At 42.1% G+C, this 23,426-nt stretch overlaps 1 protein-coding gene across 1 annotated transcript; it reads left to right on the top strand.

Moving 5' to 3' along the window:
• Nucleotides 1-4,429: 4,429 nt before the first annotated feature.
• On the top strand, nucleotides 4,430-5,706 carry LOC121639898 (fibroblast growth factor receptor 3-like). Its single transcript, XM_041985494.1, has 3 exons — nucleotides 4,430-4,464; nucleotides 4,568-4,933; nucleotides 5,068-5,706. The coding sequence occupies exons 1-3, from the start codon at nucleotides 4,437-4,439 to the stop codon at nucleotides 5,523-5,525; spliced, it is 852 nt and encodes a 283-aa protein (XP_041841428.1). The 5' UTR covers nucleotides 4,430-4,436; the 3' UTR covers nucleotides 5,526-5,706.
• Nucleotides 5,707-23,426: the final 17,720 nt, after the last annotated feature.

Below are 23,426 nucleotides of genomic sequence, written 5' to 3'. Positions count from 1 at the left end.
CAAGGCAAGGCAAATGTATTTGTATAGCACATTTCATGTACAAGACAATAAAGTGCTTTACACAAAACATAAAAACATTAAAGCAAGGTGCAGAAAAAATACAAGTGTATAAGAAAAACAAAGATTAAAAAAGATAAAATTAATTACATAAAAACAGAAAGAAAAATAGCTCAGATAAAGAAATAAAGTTAAGATTTCAGCATAAAAGAACCCGATGCAGATCTGGGCTTCTAAATAAAAACTATTGAAAAGCAACAGAGAACAGGTGGGTCTTCAACCTTGATTTAAATAAACTGAGTGTTTCAGCAGATCTGAGGCTTTCTGGGAGTTTGTTTAGACATGTTTTTGTCAGTAAGACCCAGAACAACGCTGACTTGGTGAGAAGTAAAAAGGCATGACTGTGAACCTCATGCAGTCAATGAGACTGTTTCAGATGTCTGTGTTGTGTTGGTTTAAGGCATATGACCATATCAAAAAGCAAATATCATGGTACCACAAAATTAAAAGGCATCTAAAGAGGTGTATAGTACTTTGCGTTAATACATTTGTTCACTGGGCAACCAGAGGTATTCATTTGTTGCTCCTCCAAATCTTAAAAACATAACGGTACTCACACAAGCAGTCACACCTCACATTTACGACCATATTGTGTACAATGAAAAGTCCCGTTCTTTGTAGATGATGTGGATCTGTTGGCTTGTGTTTAATTTTGTATTCATTTTGCTTTAAATGCTTTGTACAGTTCACTTAACAAAAAATCAGGCAATTTTATACAGTATGTGTCAAATGCAGATACAAAACAACATAAACAATGATAAGGCCATTCATAATTCTTTTTCTATATCACTTACTCCAATTTAGAGTTGCGAGGAAGCTAGAGCTTATCCCATCAATGAGCAAACAAGTGACAGGAACTTCCTGGATATGTTACTAGTCCATTGCAGGGCCAACATATAAAGACAAAAAAACAACTCAACTCACTATTTGGGAGAATTTAGTCACCTGTTATCCTAACATGCCTGTCTTTGGACTGTTGGAGGAAGCCAGAGTACCTGGGGAAACGATGACAGTGCGAAATTTCAGTGGAGCATCTGAAACATTAAGGAACAGTTTTCCAGAGAACAGGACTGGGCAACATGGTGCTAAAAGGAAGGTTTGCTCACCTTCTCAATGCTCATGTGTTTTCTCAAGAAGGTGTGGTTTAACTTCTCTGAGAACAGTTGCTAAGAAAGGCAGACATTGTGTTCTTACAGGAGATTCATATGACAAAAACATCAGAAAATCCCTCTCTACAACACAGTTTCCTCATGTTTACTCAGCCTGTTATAACTCCAGACAGAGAGGGGTAGCCATTTTGATTAATAGAAAAGCTGGAGATTTAATACAGCATTGCTTAAAGATCCCGACTTTATCAGCTACTTCACAAAAGAATGGGCTATATACTTAGAAAACATTGACAAACCAGGAGTCTCAGCATGTGTTCTGTGGGAAGCAGGGAAGGTGGTAATGCGAGGCAAAATTATCTCTTTTGCATCACATAAAAAAAAGAAAGAAAACTCAAAAATATTACAATTATAACTATGAATTAAATCATTAGAGGGCGCCTACAGTGCTTCACCAGATGAACCAACGATGAACCAAATAAGGAAGGCTACAGTTGAATTAAATTAAGTAATTAACAAGAGAACAGAATTTCTGGTGCAAAGATTACAATTGGAGACATTTGAACACAGTAATAAATCTTGAAGATTTTTAGCTAATCAGTTAAAAAGATTCAGTAGGTAATATTACGCATGAGCCAGATGCAATAAACAACATCTTTAGAGATTTCTATAAAACTCTGTATACATCACACTTAGATCCATCAGACAACGATATCCATCATTTTCTTAACAATATAGATCTCCCAGGTTTACATCAGGAACAAGTCACGGCCTTAGATTCTCCCCTCACAGTGGAGGAGCTACATGAAGCCCTTAAAGATATGCCCCGTAAAAAAGCCCCAGGTCTGGATGGCTTCCCAGCAGAGTTCTATAAAGAATTCTGGTCAACACTGGCCCCTACATTTTTCAAAATGGTGATACAAATAAAGGAAAATGGTTACTTACTCCCAAACATAAACTCTGCCAAAATTATTGTACTATTAAAACCAAGTAAAGAACCCACAATACCATCCAGCTACAGACCCATAGCACTGATAAATGCAGACCTTAAAAAATTCTGCAAAGCATTAGCTGGAAGGTTAGGGAAAGTAACTCCTCTCATTATACACCCTGATCAAATAGGCTTTGTTAACATGCTGAGACTAATTAATATAATAGATTATTCTACCATCAATAACCTGGAAACAATAATAGTTTCTTTTGATGCAGAGAAAGCTTTTGATCGTGTTAACTGGAAATATTTACTAGCTACTTTAAGCAGATTCGGCTTTGGACCATCTTTCATTAACTGGATTGAAATCTTATACAGTTCTCCTAATGCGAGTGATAGAACAAATTATCAAACCTCTCCAAGTTTTAATTTACAAAGGGGCACCAGACAAGGTTGTCCACTATCCCCCTCACTTTTTGCTATATTTATTGAACCGCTATCCACTGCAATTAGACAAAATCAAGCTATTAAAGGCATTCAGTCCAAAAATATATTTCATGAAATAAGTCTTTATGCTGATGACGTTTTACTATTCCTCCAGAACTCACAAACCTCTCTATCTGAAACAATCTCACTAATTAATAAATTCTCATCACTCTCAGATTACTCCATTAACTGGTCTAAGAGTACAGTTCTACCCATCAACTGTAGCTTTCAAAATCTACCGAACATCACCTTACAATCAGGTAACATTAGATACCTGGATGTAAATATTCCCTCCAGGCTCTCAGAACTAACAAAGCTTAATCACATTCACCTTCTTAAGACTATAGAAGATGATCTTGCTCACTGGAAATCTCTACCCATTTCACTCATGGGAAGAGTTGCCACTATAAAAATGATGGTTCTACCCAAACTCAACTATTTGTTTTCTGTGATTCCTATGAAACCCTCCTCCACCTGGTTTAAATCACTAGAATCACACATCTCCCGATTTCTCTGGAAAAATAAGCCTCCCCGGAACAGTTTAAAAACTTTACAGAAGCTGAATGATAGACCTGTCTACCTTTCAACATTACTTCCTAGCTAATAGGTTGCAATATGTTCTAAACTGGCTCAAATCCAGTCCGGGGGGGTGTGTGTGTGGGGGGGGGGGGGGGAGGGGGGGGGGGGTGACCTGCAGACATATTGTTGTCCCTGGGGTGCCTAGCCTTGGTATATTGTGTTGGCATGGCTGCCAGTGGTTTTGTGTGGGGTGGTCTGGCCCCGTTGGTTTCCTGGGAGAGGCTCTGCTGGGGTGGATGGGTGGCCCTTGGCCCTGTGGGGTGCCTGCCCCCTGGTGCCCTGCGCCCATTGGGCCTGCTCACCGTCGTCCTGGGCTGCCCAGGGTCCCTGCCCCATTGCACTGGGGGCTCCAGTCTGGGGGCCCCTAAACCTTGTCTGAGTGGGCCGCTGCTCTGTCTTCTTTGGCTGTCCTGGGCTTGGTACTCTGTGGACCTGCTGGGCCTTTCGAGCCTCAGGCCCCCCCTGTCCCCCACTGATGCTTCGGGGTACGGCGTGATCACGACCCCCTTGCAGGCATACATTTCTTCCTTGTTGCATGGCCACACACGCACGTCCACACGTGCATGCTCACAAACGTGCTCGTCTCTCCATCCGCTTCTGACTAGATGTTGCTGATGTTTGTGTGTTGGTACGTTTCTTTGCAGGTATGTTTGATGACTACTGTATTTTTTCATATCATCATTATCCTATTTTTCTTTATGTATCATTTGTGATGTGTTTTAGGCAGCCTAGACAACTGTTATTGCCAGATTTTAATCCTGTCCTTTTCTCACTTTTTCCCCCCTCTTCCTCTATCTCCCTGTCAGGTTTGGCACTGACATATAAAGACTAAAAAAATAAGATTACAATAAAAATAATAAAAATATCAAGGGCAGCCATGTATATAACATGTCTCCCTTGGTAGAGCAAATCTGTTAAGGAAAATGTGGCACACAGACCACCATTCTGTATGTTAGGATGCTGGACAGGACAGGTTTAAAAACAAAACAAAACAAAACAAAAACAAAAAAAATGGCTTTTGATGATGTTTGGCTGAAATAAAAGTAATTTTTTTTTTTATCTAAAAATGTAATTTTCTCCCTGAAAATTTAAACATGACTAATGTAGAACATCCTGCATGCTGCGTGTTAACAGACATATTTCCTAATCAGGTCAAAGCACAAGTCATGTCACAGTTTGACCGTCTTTACAACCAATCAAACGTAACCTCGATTTCATGCTTTCATCTTCTATTTTGCTCTAAACGCTCAGTCTTCAAGTTGCAGCTGAAGAAGACGATGCTATCTATGATCCTCTGTGGAATCTGTAAGTATCTGAATATAACATGTTTAAAAGCCAGGAGTCTAAGTGAAGCTACAAACTGGATGTTGGTGGAATATTTCTAATAATATTTACCTTTTTGACTCAGTTTATCTGTCAGCTGTGGTCCAGGTGGGCGCAGTCGAACAGGAAGCTGGTGTAAAATTTGCTGCTGTTGGGGAGAACGTGACGTTACGTTGCTCCTACAGCAGTCAGTCAGCGATGCACTTCTCCTGGTACAGACAAGCCTTAGGAGGAAGACCTGAGCTCCTGTCTAATATTTACAAATATGAGAAACCATCCCAAGTCTTCCACTGGTTGGAGAAGAATCCTCGATTCTCTGTGGAGAGACGTGAGGGGATGAATCATTTACACATCTCTGACGTCCAGCTCTCAGATTCAGCTACTTACTTCTGTGGAAGCTCCCACAATAACATGATGGAGTTTGGAGAAGGAGTCTTCCTCAGTGTTGAAGGTTTGATGCTTCATGTTTTCATTGTCAGTAACTTGATGTTCCTTCACTGTTCCTGAGCTTTGAGTAGAAAACAGAAACTGAAGTGTGTAAACAAGTGATAACAAACCTTAAATATAAATGTTGATATTGTTTAGGAGCAAACCACTGGGAAATATTCCAACAACCAGCATCTGAGACCATCCACCCCGGTGGTTCTGTCACCTTCCACTGTTCAGTCCACACTGGTACCTGTGATGGAGGACACACCGTCTACTGGGTCAGTCATGGATCTCACCATGGAGTCCTCCACACACACAGGAACCAGTGTGAACCCGCCTCTGCTCCAGAGTCGTCTTCACAGAGTTGTGTCTACCGTTTGCAGAAGAAGAACCTGAGCTTCTCTGATGCTGGGAACTATTACTGCGCTGTGGCCTCCTGTGGGAAGATCATGTTCGGCAATGGCAGCCTGCTGCTCATTAGACATGATGCTGAAGACACAGTTTGTCACATTAACACCTTAGTCTGGCTCTCCATCATTAGAGCTGGGGTTCTGATGCTCTTTCTAACCATTTGTCTCTGTGTTTTCATCTCAAAGACCAAAATGTCCGAGTAGAAATATCTGTTAAAGACAAAATATATCATGAAGACAGATTACATGAAGGGAACGTGCTGTAGATACTCAGTCAAGTTTGCTGAGCTTTGCTTAATTAAACAGTGTAAATGTAACCAAGCTGTTGTTTCTGTGATGTCTGTTATTATAAAACACCACCACTTACATTTGCCTCTATTTTGCTTTGTACCTGTATATATTGTGTCTTGTGCTTGTCCTGCTTTACTGTTGGTGTTGTATTGCTACTGGTACCCAAATTTCCCTGAGGGCTCTCTGAAGGGATTAATAAAGTATGTCTATTCTATTATGCAGCAAATCTGAACTGGTCTGATATTCTGAGCAGCATGATTTATGCAATGAAAGCACAACAGTAAAAATTTGTAAAGTAAAGTAAATGATGAGGATGCAGAGTGAAATCAGTCTTCCTATGGTTTCAACTACTTTGATAATAGTGCCTGTGGTGCCCTCAAACTGTTAAATTTATCCGTGTAATTATGAATCCCTTTTCCCCCATATCCTAAATAGTTTCTCAATTTTATACTGTATGTCCCAGCAATGTTATTTAATCAAGAACATGGTTTGTCATTGTATAACTTTTCTCCTGAAGGTTAACTGACATGACATTCTTTTATTTTAACCTGTCCTGTCCAGCATCATGGCAGCAGAATGATAGTCTGGCTGCTGTGTTGTGCCAAACAAATTTGCTTTGCCAAGGGGAGGCTTATGGGTATAAGGCTGATTACACAAATTATTTTTGGTTTTCCAGTTCACAAGGATAGTTCGACATGACATTCTTAACAGATGGTTTTTGAGGTCAGGTCTATTTCTGAGCCGCTCCTCCATGTTTTCAACAGACTGGCGATCAGCTAATGGCAGCAGATTTGGTTCAACACCTATCTCTTCTTCAGTTACAGATTTCAAACCTTGGACTGTTTTAAAATTTTTATCTGGTCCATCATCATCTCTTGGTTTGTGAGAATATTTCGTAGGAGTGCAAGGAAGAAAAAAGGTTTGTGGATAAATAAATAAACAACAGGTCTCATAAAAATGTGTTCAGGCCAGCAGCAGAGCACAGCCTATGAGTAAAATATAATACTCACATGTATGAAGACTGGTTTGTGGTCTACTTATCAACTGATGTGGCTCAGAGGAAACAGTCTTTCTCTGGTGCAGGTCAGTCAATGAAATCCTTCCCTGGTGCAGGCTACGGGACGCTTGGCCTCTCTGGTCCAGCTCAGGAGTATGGCACACTGTGCAAGAGTAGCATGATCAGCATTAGATTTTATTTACTTTTTGGGGGGCGTTTGGATTGCAAGGATGCCCTTCCTTTGTTGGTTTTTATCTAATTGGAATAGGTTCTTCAGGAATTAGAAATAAATATTTCTGATGCATTAGACCTACTCAAGAGGCAGGCCAGTGCTTGTTTCATGGCCCATGAGATGCCTGGCTATAAATGTCAGTGTCCGCCCCACCTTTATATTGGAGAGAGCGCGCAATTCTCCTCTGCCCTCTGTATCGCTGAGTTGTGCCCTGATGTGCACAGACACACACAAACACGTGAACGCACACAGTGCTGAGCTCACCCCCACCCCCACCAGAAAAAATAATGTGTGGCACCTTTGCACATTTTGGGGTTAAAGTGTAAAGTTGAGTACATCTGCATTAAACAGTCCATCTTGTAAGCAAAAAAAAAAACAAAGAAAAAAAAAAAAACAAAGAAAGAGCCAAGCTTTCCAGCCTTTTTGTCAGATTTAAACAGCTTATTAAATTAAAAATATTAATAAGAGTTTACTGTTTTCTTGTTGGTAAGACAGCTTCATCCTCAGAATAATTCCCTCTGGGATCTGGGCCAGACACATAAAGAATCTTTGGTACACTAGGCAATTCAGCTGATCTGCAATGACATGGCAAACCCAATACTGTATCACTGACCCCAATTTGGGAACCACTGCAATAGATTACAGATGCCTGTACCCATTTTAATGACTTGCAATCATGACAAGTGATTGTACTGTACCTTACACGTTCTTCATCTTTTTACTGGCCTGCACAGCCCTACTAAATAAGTAAAAGGGGAAAAAATGAGGCAACTTCAAAATAAAAATAATAATAATGAAAATAATCTGTTGTATTATATAAGTGTGTGTGACATTTCCAATAAACCAAACCGGCTGAAAATAGGTTGAAAGTTCAGCAAGTTATTTTGATTTTAATCGTGGATATACTGCCTCTGCTAACTAATCCAGTAAGTAGACGCGGCTTACCAACCTTCTTCATTCCCCTCTGAGAGGGCCAAGGTTGCCTATGTCCTCTCCCTGCTCTCTGGAAAAGCCAGGCTATGGGGTACGGCGGAACGGGAGAGAGGATCCCCTGCCTTGACAACGTTCAAGTGTTTTTCTGAGCAGCTTCGACGGGTGTTTGATCCAGTAAGACCAGAACGTGAGGCTCTGAGGAACCTGTTTTCCCTTTTCCAGGCTGGCAGGTCAGTGACTGATTACGTCATCGAATTCCACACATTTGCTGCTGATAGTACATGGAATGAATCCGCACTGCTTGACACTTTTCACCACGGGTTATCCGAACCTACTAAGGATGAACTCACCGCCAGGGACCCTCCTATGGACCAGAATTCTCTCATTGAGATTGTGACACAGATCCACCAACGGTTACAAGAGAGACGGAGAGAGAGAAGCAGAGGTACCGGGGTGAGCAGGTTCAGATCAGTTAAACTCCTTACACCGACAGGGTCGGCCCACTCCTCCTTTGTTCCTAATGACCCTGAACCCATGCAGATCAGCCGCTCCAAGTTGTCTCCAGCTGAAAGAGAACGGAGAATATTAAATAAACTTTGTTTATATTGTGGTAATTCAGGTCATATTATTCGAACCTGTCCAGTAAAAGGAGGGGCTCAGCAGAAGTCGGGAGAACGCTGCTGAGCCGTACTCTGTCTGAACCATTTGCCTCCCGTCCAGTATTCAACATTCAGATTACGGCTGCAAAACAAGGACACACATTAGCAGTTTTTATAGATTCAGGGGCAGACTCCGAATTCATTGACAGACAAGTGGCCGAGCAACTGGGAATTAAGTTTTCTCCCCTCATGAAACCCGTTTCTGTCCGCGCTCTTGATAATCATCTGCTTCACAAGGTTACTATGAAGACTCATCCTGTACCTGTCACTTTTGCTCACAACCACCATGAGACCATCTGTTTGTATGTCATCGATTCCCCTCAGATTCCTATCATTTTCGGCATAACCTGGCTTCCGTTACACAATCCACACATCGACTGGCGGGAGAGCAAGATAATAAACTGGGGAGTATATTGCCTGACCACATGCTTGCGCTCATTCCCTGCAACCCCAGTTCAAACTACTGAACCATCGCAGTCCAGTTACCCCTGTCTCTCTCAGGTCCCTCCGCAATATCACGACCTAAAGGAGGTGTTTAACAAGGTCCGAGTGACCTCTTTGCCCTCGCATTGGTAATACGATTGTGAGATTGATCTTTTCCCTGGTTCTATGCCGCCCCGAGGTAGGATCTATTCTCTATCAGCTCCAGAAAAAGAAGCCATGGACAGATACATTTCTGAGTCACTTTCAGCGGGTCTTATTCGTGCTTCATCTTCTCCAGCGGGGGCGGGTTTTTTTTTATTGAGAAAAAGGATGGCACACTCCGCCCATGCATTGATTATTGAGGTCCGAATGAGATAGCTATCAAGAATTGTTACACCCTGCCACTCATGTCCACGGCCTTTGATCTGTTACGGGACGCAACCATCTTCACTAAACTGGATTTACGCAATGCCTACCATCTCGTATGCATCTGAGAAGGTGATGAGTGGAAAACTGCCTTCAACACTCCAACAGGGCTGTTCCCCCGGAGGTGGATTTGGACGGTTCTGACGACTTTATCCTCCCTGCTCATGCACGGCCGGGGGTGAGTCATGTCCAGGTAGAGACGGAGGTCAGGCAGGCACAGGGCTCCATCAACGTGCCTCCTGGTTGCCCCACCGGATGTCTATATGTCCCGCCTAACCTGCGGTCCAAGGTTCTCATTCTCTGTCACTCCTCCGGGCTAGCCTGTCACCCTGGTGCTGGGAGGACACATCACCTGTTATCACAGCAGTTTTGGTGGCCTGCGTGCCGCCGTGATGTTAGGAGTTTTGTCGCTGCCTGTCCCGTTTGTGCCTGATCCAAAACCACACGTCAACGTCCGGCTGGACTCCTACATCCGCTGTCGATCCCCATCAACCCTGGTCCCATATATCTATGGACTTTATGACCGGTCTTCCCCCCTCCGACGGCAAGATGGCCCACTTTGTGGCTCTCCCGAAGTTGCCCACTGCTAGGGAGATGGCGGATCTACTGGCGATCCATGTGTTCCAGCTGCACGGTCGTCCCCTGGATGTGGTCTCCGACCGTGGGCCTCAGTTTACATCCAGGTTCTGGGCCAAATTCTGCCATCTAATGGGGGTCCACATCAGCCTCTCCTCTGGGTTTCACCCCCAGTCCAATGGCCAATCTGAAAGGATCAACCAGGTTTTGGAGACCAGTCTCTGTTGCCTCTGCTCTGAGACACCCCCCCCCCCCCTCGCCTCTTGGGCCAGAAACCTGTCCTGGGTCGAATATGCCCATAACTCCCTTCCTTCCTCGGCCACTGGTCTCACTCTTTTCCAAGTCGTCAACGGCTTCCAGCCCCCTCTGTTCGAGCCCCAGGAGGAGGAGGTGCGGGTCCCGTCCGCTCATGCTGCGGTGCACAGGTGTCATCGCGTCTGGCGGCGGGCCCGGTCTGTGTTGCTACATACATCTATGCGTTACCAGGTTTCGGCTAACCGTCGGAGGTCTGCAGCCCCGTCCTACCAGGTGGGTCAGCCTGTCTGGCTTTCTGCCAAGGAACTTCCTCTGCGCCTGGAGAATCAGAAACTGGCTCCTCGGTTCGTGGGTCCATTCCCCATCACAAAGGTGGTCAACCCGGCAGCTGTGAGTCTGCGTCTGCCACGGACTTTTCTTGTGCATCCTACTTTCCATGTGTCCAGGGTGAAGCCTGTCTGTTGCTGTCCGTTTGTGCCCGCCTCCAGACCCCCTCCGCCTGCCTGGTTTCTTGCTGGCGGGCCAGTGTATACGGTAGTGGGTTATGGTCATTGTAAACTATCATTGGTACAGATGAGGAACCCACATAAACATCGAAATGTTGAAGTGCGGGCAGCAGCGACAGGGTCTCTTTCTCGATGGTAGAATATGGCAGCTGGTGCCGGCCGAACTTCCGGGAAAAATAGCCCACAGGCTGATCAATCCCATTGTCATCGGCCTGTAGGAGTACGGCCCCGGCTCCTACAGCGCTTATATCAATTTTCCAGCATGTACGGTCTTAGGAAGTTGGGAGCAGCCAACACTGGCGAGCTTGGGCACTGTCAAATGCATGTTGGCATTCATTGGTCCACACAAAATCACGTTTTGTACTCAGCAGGTTGGTCAATGGAGCAACAACAGTGGCAAAGTTCCTGCAAAACTGTCTATAGTGACCCGTCATCCCTAAGAATCGACGTAAAGCTTTCCTACCACCTTGAATAGGAAACCGACAGATAGCCTCTACCTTGAGTTGAGTGTTAAATCAGCCATTTCAAGACTTGTAAAAACGCCAGGCAGGGCAGACAAGTGTTCATCCCAAGTATTATTAAAAATGACTATGTCATCCAGATAAGCATGACATCAAGGGAAATCTGAAAACAACGTATTCACTAACCGTTGGAACGTGGCTGGTGTTTGGCACAGTCCAAACGGCATTAACTTGTATTGGAGGAACTGGTCAGGTGTCACAAATGCTGAGATGTCATAGGCTCGATCTGTCAGGGTACTGCCAGTAGCCTTTGAGCAGATTGAGCTTGGTTACATAGTGTGCGGAGCCTATGGCATCGACACAATCTTCCATGCGGGGCATCGGATAGGCATCTAGAGCTGTCTTAGCGTTTACTTTTCAGTAGTCGGTTATAAAACGCGGTGAACTATTGGGCTTTGTCTCGACAATGCAGGGTGAACTCCAAAGACTCTTACTGTGGTTTGCGAATCCATGTTGCAGGAAATAGTCCATTTCTTGCCTTATAATTACTGGCTTTTTCATGTTGCACCTGTAGGGATGCTGTTTCACAGGTTTATTGTCACCTACATCGATGTTGTGGTGGATTATCGTGGTTTGGGATGGGATATCCTGAAATATGGGTTTGAACCCAAAGATTAATTAATAACAGCTCTTTTTGTTGGGTTTCTGATAGGTGTTGAAGTTTTGAAGGTAACTTCTCTAGTATTTCTGAGTTACGGAGGCGAGGAGTTGGCTTAGCTATTCTATCTATGCTAGCTTCTTTGGGGGCGTCTTTGGTTGTCATGACTACCCCACACGACACTTCTGGCAACACACGGTCCTGTGAGCAGATTGGTGCACTATCATCACGTGACACGTATTCTTTAAGCATGTTTATGTGACATGTCCGAGTTTTTCGTTGCCTTTCTGGTGTCGAGATTACATAATTGGTCTCTGATAAACATTGTTTAACCACATACGGTCCTGCAAACCGAGCATCTAATGCTGTTCCAGTTAATGGAAGACTGGCTAGAACTTTATCTCCATTAAAGACATGGGACACTGCCTTCTTATCGTAGCCTTTTTTCATCACCGTTTGAGTGTCTTTTAAAGTGTCCGCTGCAAAAGCACAAGAGTGTTTTAGACATTCACGAAATGCATTCACAAACTTATCCACATTCACATTTGGTGACATTTTACTATCTAACAAAGATTCCTTCAGGGCCTTTAATGGTCCCCGAAGTGAATGGCCAAAAACAAGCTCAGCCAGACTGTAGCCTGTTGATTCGTGTGGTGCTTCACGTGCCACAAACAGAAGAAATGCAATGCCTTCATCCTAAATCTTGTTTTCCTGATAGCAATACTTCCTTAGCATTGACTTCAGGGGTAACGCATTGCAGAACACATAATGGTGTACAAGAAACTTTTCCCTGAGTGGGTGTGCGGCAAAGGACCTACACAATCAATTATTAGAGTCTCAAAGGGTTCGCTTACCACTGGAATGGGATGTTTTGAGCACGTGGTATTTTCTGTTGGTCTTACCGGTCATTTGAGATACATCTTTTTTCTGACCAGGCCAGAAAAAGTGCTTCAGCACACAGTTGTATGTCTTAGCTACTCCCATGTGTTCCGACCAATGGTTGTCATGGGCTAACTTCAAAACCTGGGATCGGAATGTTGATGGCAGTACAATTTGATTTTCCACATTCCAATCCATGCCCGGAATAGCGACTGAACACCAACGCCGCATTAACACACCGTTATCCAAGTAAAATCCACTGTGAGTCCCCAACAACTGCACTTACCACACTCTCAAAACACTTGTTTAATGTGGGATCCCTTCTCTGCGCCTCACACAGACTGGCACGAGAAATGGTTCGAGGAGGGTCAGCAGCATCTTCTAAAAGAGAGACCATTAAACTGTTAGACAAATCAGTCTTGTCATCATCCTGGTCATTCATATCAGATTTGTTCTTGTGCGCTTGCACTCGAGTTACCACTCATGCTGGCTTACTATCTTCCTGTTTATCCAGCACCTCTAAAGCTGGAGTCACTCGACCTGCTGTGATGTCATTTCCTAGAAGAAGGGAAACATTAGGAATGGGCAACTCAGGACAGACAGCCACCAGAAATACACCTTTCACAAGATCAGTAGACAAATGTACATAATGAACCGGTCTGGACGCATATCCCAGTTCCACTCCTCTCAAAAGGACTCGGTTCCCTTCATAAGATTTGTCAGAAAAGGGCAGAGCCTTGGCATGGACGAGTGTCTGAGAAGCTCCCGTATCCCATAGGACTTTTATTTTGTTGGTTTCTGTCACAACTCCAGTCAATGAGACTGTGCCATCTGCAATAACAGCTGCAGCAGACAATGTTTATTCAAGTAAACAAATACATTTTCAGTAGTTGTTTCTCAAATTCTTCAAGTAATACCAGGTCTCTTAAAGCTTCAAAGTTGTTCACATTACCAAATGAACACCATCGGTCGAAGAGGGTACAGTTTGCCGAGATATAACAAGGCAGCAACATTTCCATTATTACGACCACAGGCTGCAGACTTGGGGTTGTAACATTTCAATTATATGAAGTTTGCTGACAAACAGCCACACACCCTGTGCAGTGCCACTTGACCTCCAAACATGGTATGTATTGTCACATCCGAAGAATTAAACTTTGGTCTCATCTGGCCAGACTGTATTCTCCCAGTTTTTCACAGGCTTGTCTAAATTATGTGCAGCAAGCTTTAAAGGTCCCAAAGCCCGCCCTCTAAAAATCACCTAGCACCCAGTGTTTTTCCCTCTTCGGCAACCCTCGTTAGCGGACATGGCTAAGCGACAGAAGCACTGTTCTGTTTGTGGCTGCATAAATGAACACGAAAACGTTTTTTTACTTCCATCCACTGAACCCACGAGGACTGAGTGGATTAATTTTATTTTTGGAGGAAATGTACCCGGAAAACTTCCAAAGGTTTTGCATGTCTGTGGCCAGCATTTCAAAGAGGACTGTTTCCACAACATGGGGGCATGGAAAGCAGGCTTCGCCAACCGTTTGAAGCTGAAGCCAGGTTCAATACCAACTGTCCGTGACACAGCTGGAGAGGTAAGAGCTGGCAGTTATTTTATCGTTTCGGCCTTATTAGTCTGATAGCTTGAAAATATATTAGCACTGTTGTAAATGTAGCCAAGTCACTGTTTCTACTGTTTGTATCCGGTGCCATTGTGCATCAGATTGATGAGCGTAGCTAGCTGTGTTCTCCGTGCGTCGCGGTTTGGGTCGGGATATTACTATTGATTTCAGTTACCATGTAAACAGGGGTAACTGTCTGCTCATTCATTCACGTCCTGTTAGTCTTCTTGCTTGAACTTCTTCAGGAATGGGTTCCGGTGTTCCGGCGTTTGTTTATCCTTCACTACGCTGTAATCAGCGTCTAGTAACCGCTAAGGCCTAACCTGTCAATCACCTCATGACGGGCGATGCGATGGGCGGAGCCAACAGCTGAGCTGCTCCACCAGGGTTCCGCCCACCATAAACGGCACATTTCTGAAGCTGCTAAAAAGAGGGAGGTGAAGAGAAGCCGCTGCACTCAAACTGAGGGTCCATTTGTCCATACCATGGCGGAAATATTTCATTTAGATATTAATGAATGGTCTCAGATTGGGAATAAAGTGTATAATATGGGACCTTTAAAAGAGCTTCAACATGTCTTTCTTTCATCAATGGAGTCTTGCATGGTGAACATGCATACACGCTAAAAACGGCTGTTTTTTTTTTTAACCCAACTGCTGGGTTTAGACTAATTATTTAGAAGTTGGGTGAGTTTGACACAAACTTGGGTCAGGCTTTGTGACCCAATACATTGGGTTGCAGATTTTCAATGCCTCGCCCACCATTTGAAGAAAGACAATGACCGGTTCTTACCTGCTTTATAGAAGACCAGTAATGTCTCAAGAATCGGTAAGACGGTTCATTATTAGCTTGAGCTAGCTAGTGCCAAGTATGGGATTTAACCTGTTATACCACATTATATTATAGCAAGTAAGATAGCATGCTAATGCACCAAAGTTTTCTTTTATTATTTTTTATTTTCTATTTTTATGTGTATATTATCAACTGGGGTAGCTAGCTTGCTTGACTACTTTCCTGCTTGTGACAAGCTAGCATGACATGACAAGTTGCTGCTATTTGTCTGTGTGTGGGGTCTAAATGTGTATTAGTTCCCAGTGATTAACATGGGCACCGTTGTGTCTGTTTATTTCAGCAAATGATTTACACTATCACCTTGCCTATTACCTGGCACATAGGACATGTTTTACTGTACTAATTAGATTAGATTAGATTAGATTAGATTAGATTAGATTAGACTTTATTATCTCACAGTGGAGAAATTCACTTGTTACAGCAGCTCTTGTTATAGAATAAAGTGCAGAAAGACAGAATAAGGTGAACATGCATCACAGCAAGAAGGTGCAATATAAATTATTTACAAGAAAAAGTCTAAGAAAAGCAAAAATATGTACCATTATAAATATAAAAGATATATATATATATATATATATACATATATATATATATATATATATATATATACTATATATATATATAAAATATAACAACAACCTCACAGACTATATACATATTTACATGGTGATGGTGGGATATGAAAAATATGATGACATTGATAATGGGGGGTATTGCACAGTAAAATATAAATAAATACTACACAGTTTTATGACTATACAGATAAGTTGTACAGTCTGACAGCAGTGGGAATGAAGGACCTGCGGTAGCGCTCCTTCCTACACTGAGGGTGTCTCAGTCTGCTGCTGAAGGAGCTGCTCAGCCCCCCCACAGTCTGGTGCAGCGGGTGAGAGGTGTTGTCCATGATGGATGTGAGCTTGGCCAACATCCTCCTCTCACCCACCTCCTCCACAGAAACTGTCCACCAGGTTAATGTCCTTCCCCTGGATGTTCACCGGTGTGTGGGGTAGTGTCCTTCTCCGGAAGTCAATCAACATCTCCATGGTCTTACTGGTGTTTATATCTTCTTCCACATCAAGATGAAACAGCAAGATGAGGTGACTCGTCTATCTGATTACAATGCGTTCTGAACACCTCTTTTTTAAGTATTTCTGGCATATCCCACCGTGTGGAGGCCACGGAAGAGCCCCTGGTTAGTATGCTGTTGCTGACAATAAATCAAAACCTGTTTATCAGCCACTTATCCAAGGCCAGGTCACAGAAGTTACAGCTTAAACCCAGACATTCCCCCTGGAAAATCCTGAGGTGTTCCAAAGCCAGCTGAGAGACAGTCCCTCCTGATTAGCTCTGGGTTTTGGTGTTGTGTTGCTATCATTTGAACCACAAACGCAAATGACAGATGACTTATGGAAATCTTGATGTCCCGGTGTTAAGCTGATGACGGGTAGGCAATATTTGTATGTAAACTTTACGAAGACAAATCTTTTAAGGCGTTGATTAAAACAGAACAACGCAGCAGACTGGCATGCTCGTTATTCCCACAACAGTTTAGCAGCATCTCTTTACAAATAAGGAATATGCCAAAGTCATAAACAATGTCATAGAAGTGTTAATCTTTTCATGGACATACTAATTAAGTATCATGACTGAGGTCCGCATACAGATTTGTTGCATCTGCATTAATGTTAATTGCATGTATTCCTGTTTCTTTTTTCAGATCAAAAGTCAGTTTTTTTGTCAACTGTCTCACTGAACTGACTCTTTATACATCCCTTACAAACCTTAAAAGGTTTGTGTTTTTCCAAAAGATAGATGAGTTTGTGAGGGACAAACTTCACAAATGGAACCTGTCTGGGTTTATCACTGCTTTTGAAGGTACACAATATATATTACAAGTAAATTAATATAATTGACTAAATAAGAGAAATCCTGAAGTAAATAAAGTGTAGCTTTGTGCATTTTTGTACATTGCTGGTGTTTATATTGGGAATAAATTTTATATATATATATATATATATATATATATATATATGTATATGTATATATATATATATATATCTATATATATATAGATATATATATATATTAGTTTGCAGCTGAAAAAATCCACATTCTTTTTCTTGGATGCCAGGAGCTAGACCTCTCTGATACTTCTCTTGGGTCCACGTCTGAAATTTCAGCATCACTTAAAAAAATTCACTCATAGGTCATAGTCATAGGTGAAGACAAAATGGGTATGTGTGCTACAAATGTAGAAGGTCTTTGGGTCATAACAAGACATTTTTTTTACCCATCTGAGGGTGTTGCGTAATATATATTCCACTTCGACTTATTTTCAGTGTGCTCTAGTTGGGTGTCATCTCACATTTAATCACATGAGATCGTTCAAATGACACCCAATGGGGCATGCTATTGAGTTTGACACTGAAACAGATTAAAGTAGCTCAGCTGTGTTTTGTGACAGTTCAGTAGATCCTCAATTTAATACATTAAATGAGGTGGAATGCACTGAGACTACAGCAGAGCAATGGGATGAGTTAGAACATGAGAGCATAAATGATTAGGGGATTAGGGATGTTGTTGAATATACATCATCTCTGATCAGATATGTTATTGGTAGTTTAAAGAGAAAAACAGCTGCTTTTTTAAGAGAGGTCACTCGAATATTCCACAAGCAGAAGAACTCATGGAACAGTTTGCAGTTGCATTGGAAGCATTTCGAAGCTTTGAATCAGAGTACAAGCAAATAAAATATTTTACCCAGAGTGGGTACTTTATACAGCCAGAGGCAGTTCCTTTCCATGGCTTTTCCTATTTGCAAGAAACTGATTAAGAGACAAGGACAGTGAAACAAGTTGCAGTTCTGGACTCTTTCCAATATATTCCACTGAAATCCTTATTGAAGATTATCCTGGAAAGTCCAGGAACATTATAGATGATCCTTAAGTGGTGAAAACTTGTAAATTCTGCCCTTAAAGATTTTAAGGATGCCACAGTATTTGGCGCTAATCCCCGTTTTTTCTGAGGTTTTCTGCATTCCATTGGTACTTTACAGTAATGACTGTGAGATGGTGAATCCACTTGGCTCAAAACATCAGTCCACAAATTTGGTTTCATGTATTTCACAAATAAATGCTTGCCACAGGAGTATCTTTCTAGTCTAAAGTCTCACTTCTGATGATGCAAAAGCATATGGTATGAATACTGTTTTGTGAATGATTTTAGAGACATGGCCCACAATGGCCTCACTACTGAAACCCCACATGTTAAAGGTGCTGTGAAAGCTGGAGTGGCAAAGGTCTGTGGGGATAACCTTGGACCTAACAGCATCCTTGGTTACACAGAAAGCTTTGCAGGTAATAGTGTATATCTGTGGTGTCAGGTTCACAAAGACATTTTGAGGGTACACCCTTTATCATTGCGCGCTACCACCCAGACTCACTTCTAAGCAACCCATCTGAAATTGGGATCAAGAGAGTGTTCTCTTAACAAGCTGCGGTTCTACAATGTAACTGACAATGCTGCTCCTGATCCTGCAGGATGTCCTGGAAGGGATTGGTGGCTATGAAATTAAGCTTGTGCTCAAAGGGTTGATAGAACAAAAGCAGCTGAACTACAGGTTGACAAGCTTTGATTATGGATCTTGCGATGGTCGCAACAAGCCATCTATCATTAAACACCAGGATTTTAAAAAACCTGATGCTGCACTTTGGCAATTAGCAACACAAGTATGGTGCCTACTTGGACTACTGTCCCTCATAATAGGATTTGATTCCAGAGGAAACACAATACTGGGAGTTGCTTCATTTATTGTTGAGCTGTATGGAGTTGATTTTTTTCTCCTTCATTAACAGAAGGAGTGGGGATCTTTTTGGGATATATGATTTAAGAGCACCACAGCCTTTATTTAGAGCTGTTCCCAGACACCCAAACACCATTTCATGCTGAAATATCCTGAAGCCATCAGGAAACTGGGGCCCATTTTTGGTCCATGCACCCTGAGGGAAAGCATGGGTTTATTAAACAAGTAAGTCATGGGAACTGCAATTTTCAAAATATTTCTAAAACACAGCTCTAATCCTGTGAGGAGAATTGTAGTGACTTTTACATTTCTTTTATGTACAGGCTAGTTTAAATCTGATGGGTTATTATGTGTAAACAGATTAGTGATCATTAGTACAGTTTGGCTTGACCTGTGACCTGATACTCCCTCATTTTTTAAACCAATTTAGATTTTATGATTATTATTGAAAATGATTATAGCTGTGGGGGGATGTCGTATTTACCAGTTAAATTAAATTGATAAGTATACCAATCAGTTAAAAAACAAACTCTTGATGAATATAATTGGTTAATATCCAATGTTTTTGTGTTTATAAACAGGCATGATTTTCAGTCTGAGACCATTGTGATGAATTAATTTCCATATGATCTGAACTATTTAACCATGTTATGGTTTATTTTGTTCTAACATTGATAATACAATATTTAATTCCTTTATATATTTTTCAAGATTCAAGTCCTAAACCAGATGAACCTGTTGACTTTACTGCAGCTGATGCATCACAACACACTGCTCCTGCAGAGGATGAAGCAGCATTTGTAAGTCTGACTGTCCAAGTAGTAATGTGCAATACCACTGATTTTCTTTCCAGTTTCATGCAGTAAAATTTAAGCCAGTGTTGCTGATACTGATACCAATACTTTGTACAAAAACCTCATGTGTTTGGAAAATAATTTTTACAGCAGGCTACACTAAGGGGAAATGAATTATTAGTTTATACTTTCATAGAATACTTGGGGACTCAAAGTGAAATTATCAGTAAAATACAGTCTCTACTCTAAAATCCAGTTTGTGGTAAACTATGTATTAACCACAAATGACTAAAATATATTTATATTTTAACATGTAAAGTGATTCTAGAACATAAATGGCAGGTATTGGAGGTATGAATATTCCTACATAGATCCACACATCACTACCTACTAGGGTTAATAATAAACTTTATTCTTATAGGGTCCTTTCCATATTTTCCTCTTGCCTTTACTTTGTACAATGAGTTCAAATGGTTTTGGAAGATTGAGCTAAACTGAAAACTAGCCTGTTGTTGACTAGTTTTTGTTGCTTTATTATTGTGAACCCATTCAGGATTTCAGATTTGAGTCACCTCACCCAAATGATGGTTCTTTAAAGCTACACTAAAGACCTTTCCAACCTTAAAACTCAATGTTTGTGTATTGCTTTGATGGCAATCTGACATTTCTTATGTACATTGCATTTTTGCAATGTTGTCTCAAATTGTCTTATCTCTTGCGCTGTCCCTTTCTCTCTTTCTTTTACTCTCCTAGTCTGATAATGTCCTCTTGGGTTTCTTTATTGAATCAGCCATTGTGAGGTTCAAAAGGGCCAGTGTGCTGATATCCAGCTGTTGGTGTGTGGTGTGGTGCTTTAAAGCAAAATGCTGTGGTAAAGTGGGCACTGGGACATTTAAAAAGTTGTGAAGTGGTTTCTCAGCTCAGGATGCTGCAGGACAACAATGGCTTTAGGAATTAACATAAAAAACTCAGTGAACCATCAAAACGAGTCATGAAACAGAGGCCTTTAAGGCTGGAAAGTTATATGGTTCTTGTCATGTGTGAGCGGAGGTGAGGACCCAAATGCAGGCGGATCAGGCAGGAGACAGAACTGGTGCAGATAAAAAGGGTTTATTTTCCCAAAAACTCAGAAACAGGGAAATGCACATTACAGGGGATGTAGCACATAAGGATCTGAACAAGACCCAAACAGAACAATCCGGGCAACACAGTTCAGACAGAGGCTGCGCAAACAGCAAACTTGGTTCAGGGGGTCGACCAAGAGGACGAGCAGACTGGACCTCTGGCGGACGGCCAGAGAGCTGCATGGACTGGAGCTGGACTTCTGGAGGACGCGCAGACTGGAACTCTGGCGGACGGCCAGAGGCCAGTATGAACTGGGGCTGTACCCATGGAAATGCAGACTGGAACTGGATCTTTTGGAGGCGCGCTCTGTGAGGCCGGAGCCCTGCATGGAGCCTGATCTCTAGAAGAAGCCCTGACTGGAGCCGGATCTCTGAGAGGCTCGCTGACTGGAACTGGAGCACCAGGAAGCATGCTGACTGGAGCTGGAGCACCGGGAAGGTGCGCTGACTGGGTCTCTGGAAGACAGAGATATGTTAACAGGAAGTCTGGCGGGCGACCAGAAGGTCGCACAGACAGGAGCTGAGTCACTAGGGGGCTCTCTTGAAGTCCCATTATGGTAAGCTTTAGCGTTTGGTGCAGAAGGGGAGTGATCTTCTCATAAGCGTCGACCACAGGTGGGAGAACATCTATCATACATAAAGGGCTCAATGATTCACTGGAAGGGCTTTAAAACTACACAAGTCCATGAAGAAATCACAGAGCAGCTTCAAACTGCACATGCAAGTGAGATATTGGATTATAGAGAACATCTTACATGCGTAGCAGCGGTGACAGCCTTTTTTCGGGAAGCAAGGACTTCCTTTTAGAGGGCACAAGGAAACATTCGATGGGGATGATAAGGGAAAGTTTTTGGAATGCATGGAGCTTCTTGAGAAGTTTGATCCTTTTCTTAAAACATACAAACCAACTTCATGTGCAACGTTCACACTTGTCTGAAAAGGAAAGGATTCAAAGCACCTCTGACGTCATTATTTCAAGAAAAATCTCTGAAATTAAAGAGGCAAAAATGTTCTCAATAATGGTGGATGAAGCAAGGGATCATCGATCAGATCAGCTTGCACTGTGTGTGAGATATGTCTCCCCACAAGGCTTGGTGAAAGAACGATTCCTTGGATTTTGCCAGCTTGATGCATTTGATGCCAAGTCCATCATTGACACCATAAAGCTGCAGCTTGAGAAACATGGAATAAAATGTGTTACTCAATCCTATGATGGTGCTGCCGTTATGAGTGGAACAGTGAATGGTGTACAAGCTTGATTCAGAGAGGAGCATCCAGAGGCACTATATGTTCACAGCTGTGCCCATGAGCTTAATCTGGTGCTTTGTGCCACTTGTAAAATAAACCAAGAGGCAAGTGACCGCTTCGAACACCTGGAGTGTCTCTACTCTTTCTTTTCCACAATTGCAAGAATTTCAAGGGAAAGGTGAGAGACAGACAACTTGTTCAGTTGTCAAAGACAAACTGGGCATGTCAGATTGAAAGTATGAATGTCACTCTACAGAACCTTCCTGCTTTGATCCAGACATTAGGGGAAAATTCAGCATCTCTAGCTAAGGGGCTGGAAAGCAAGCTTTGTAAATTCAGCACAATGTTTCAAACATTGCTCTCAGTAACTCAAGGCCTACACAAATACTTACAGAAAGAGACTTGGAGCAGGGAATGGAAAATAAAATGGCAGTTCAGACCACACTCAAAAGTTACAGGAGTAATGAGAAAGCACATGATATTTATGATAGGACCAAGGCACTGTGTGATGAGCTTAAGAAATGCTCGAAAAACATTTTGTGGTACACGGTCAGACCCATGTGTGATCTGTGTGTTTTCCCTTTTGGATAAGGATATGTTCCCCTCCCTTACCGCTATCTTTCAAACATCCTTGACGATTCCAGTTAAGAGCTGCAGTTGTGAAAGGTCTTTCAGTGCTCTTCACCGACTACACACATGGCTGAGGAATACAATGGATCAGGAGCAGTTTAGTAATTTGGCTGTAATGTCAGTTGAGAGCGAGATGCTGACCAACGTTGACCATGGGATGGTCATAGATAGATTTGCACAGGCGTTTCAGCTTCTACCTTCAAAGAATTAAATTAAGCAGATAATTAGCAGATGGTGGACATAGAAAAGGTGGTGACAGAAGGAAAGTAAAAGAAAGAAGGAAAAGAAATAGAAAATGGAACATATCAAGTGAAAGACCAAAAAAAGTAAGTGAAAGAAAGAAAGAGGTGAGTGAGGAAAGGAAAGAGGATGGAAGGAAAACAGAAAGAAGGAAAGAGGCATATGAAAAATAAAAACAGCAAGTGAAAAAAAGGAAAGAAGGGGAATGATGGAAGGAAAACAAGTGATCAAGCCTGTAGGGAAAGAGAGAAAAGAAAGATTAGATGATAGAGAGGTACAGTAAATGCTACATGATCTTTATTCTGAAAATTGCAAATGGCTGAAAACAGTTCACATTTATCCATTTTTTGCAGATGTGCACTAAAGAGCAAGTTTTGGAGATAAACAGCAGATGTCTGGAAAAGTAAAAGGTATAGCACTTTTACTGGATGGCATTTATCTGTAAATTGTCTGAATGAAAGAAATAAAACCAAAAAAGTATTTTTCTAAATATTTTGTTAAATATGTTC

This window comes from Melanotaenia boesemani, chromosome 5 (assembly GCF_017639745.1).
Source record: "Melanotaenia boesemani isolate fMelBoe1 chromosome 5, fMelBoe1.pri, whole genome shotgun sequence".
Taxonomy (NCBI): Eukaryota; Metazoa; Chordata; class Actinopteri; order Atheriniformes; family Melanotaeniidae; genus Melanotaenia; species Melanotaenia boesemani.
The sequence above is the reverse complement of the archived record's forward strand: the minus strand, read 5'-3'. Positions and strand labels throughout refer to the sequence as shown.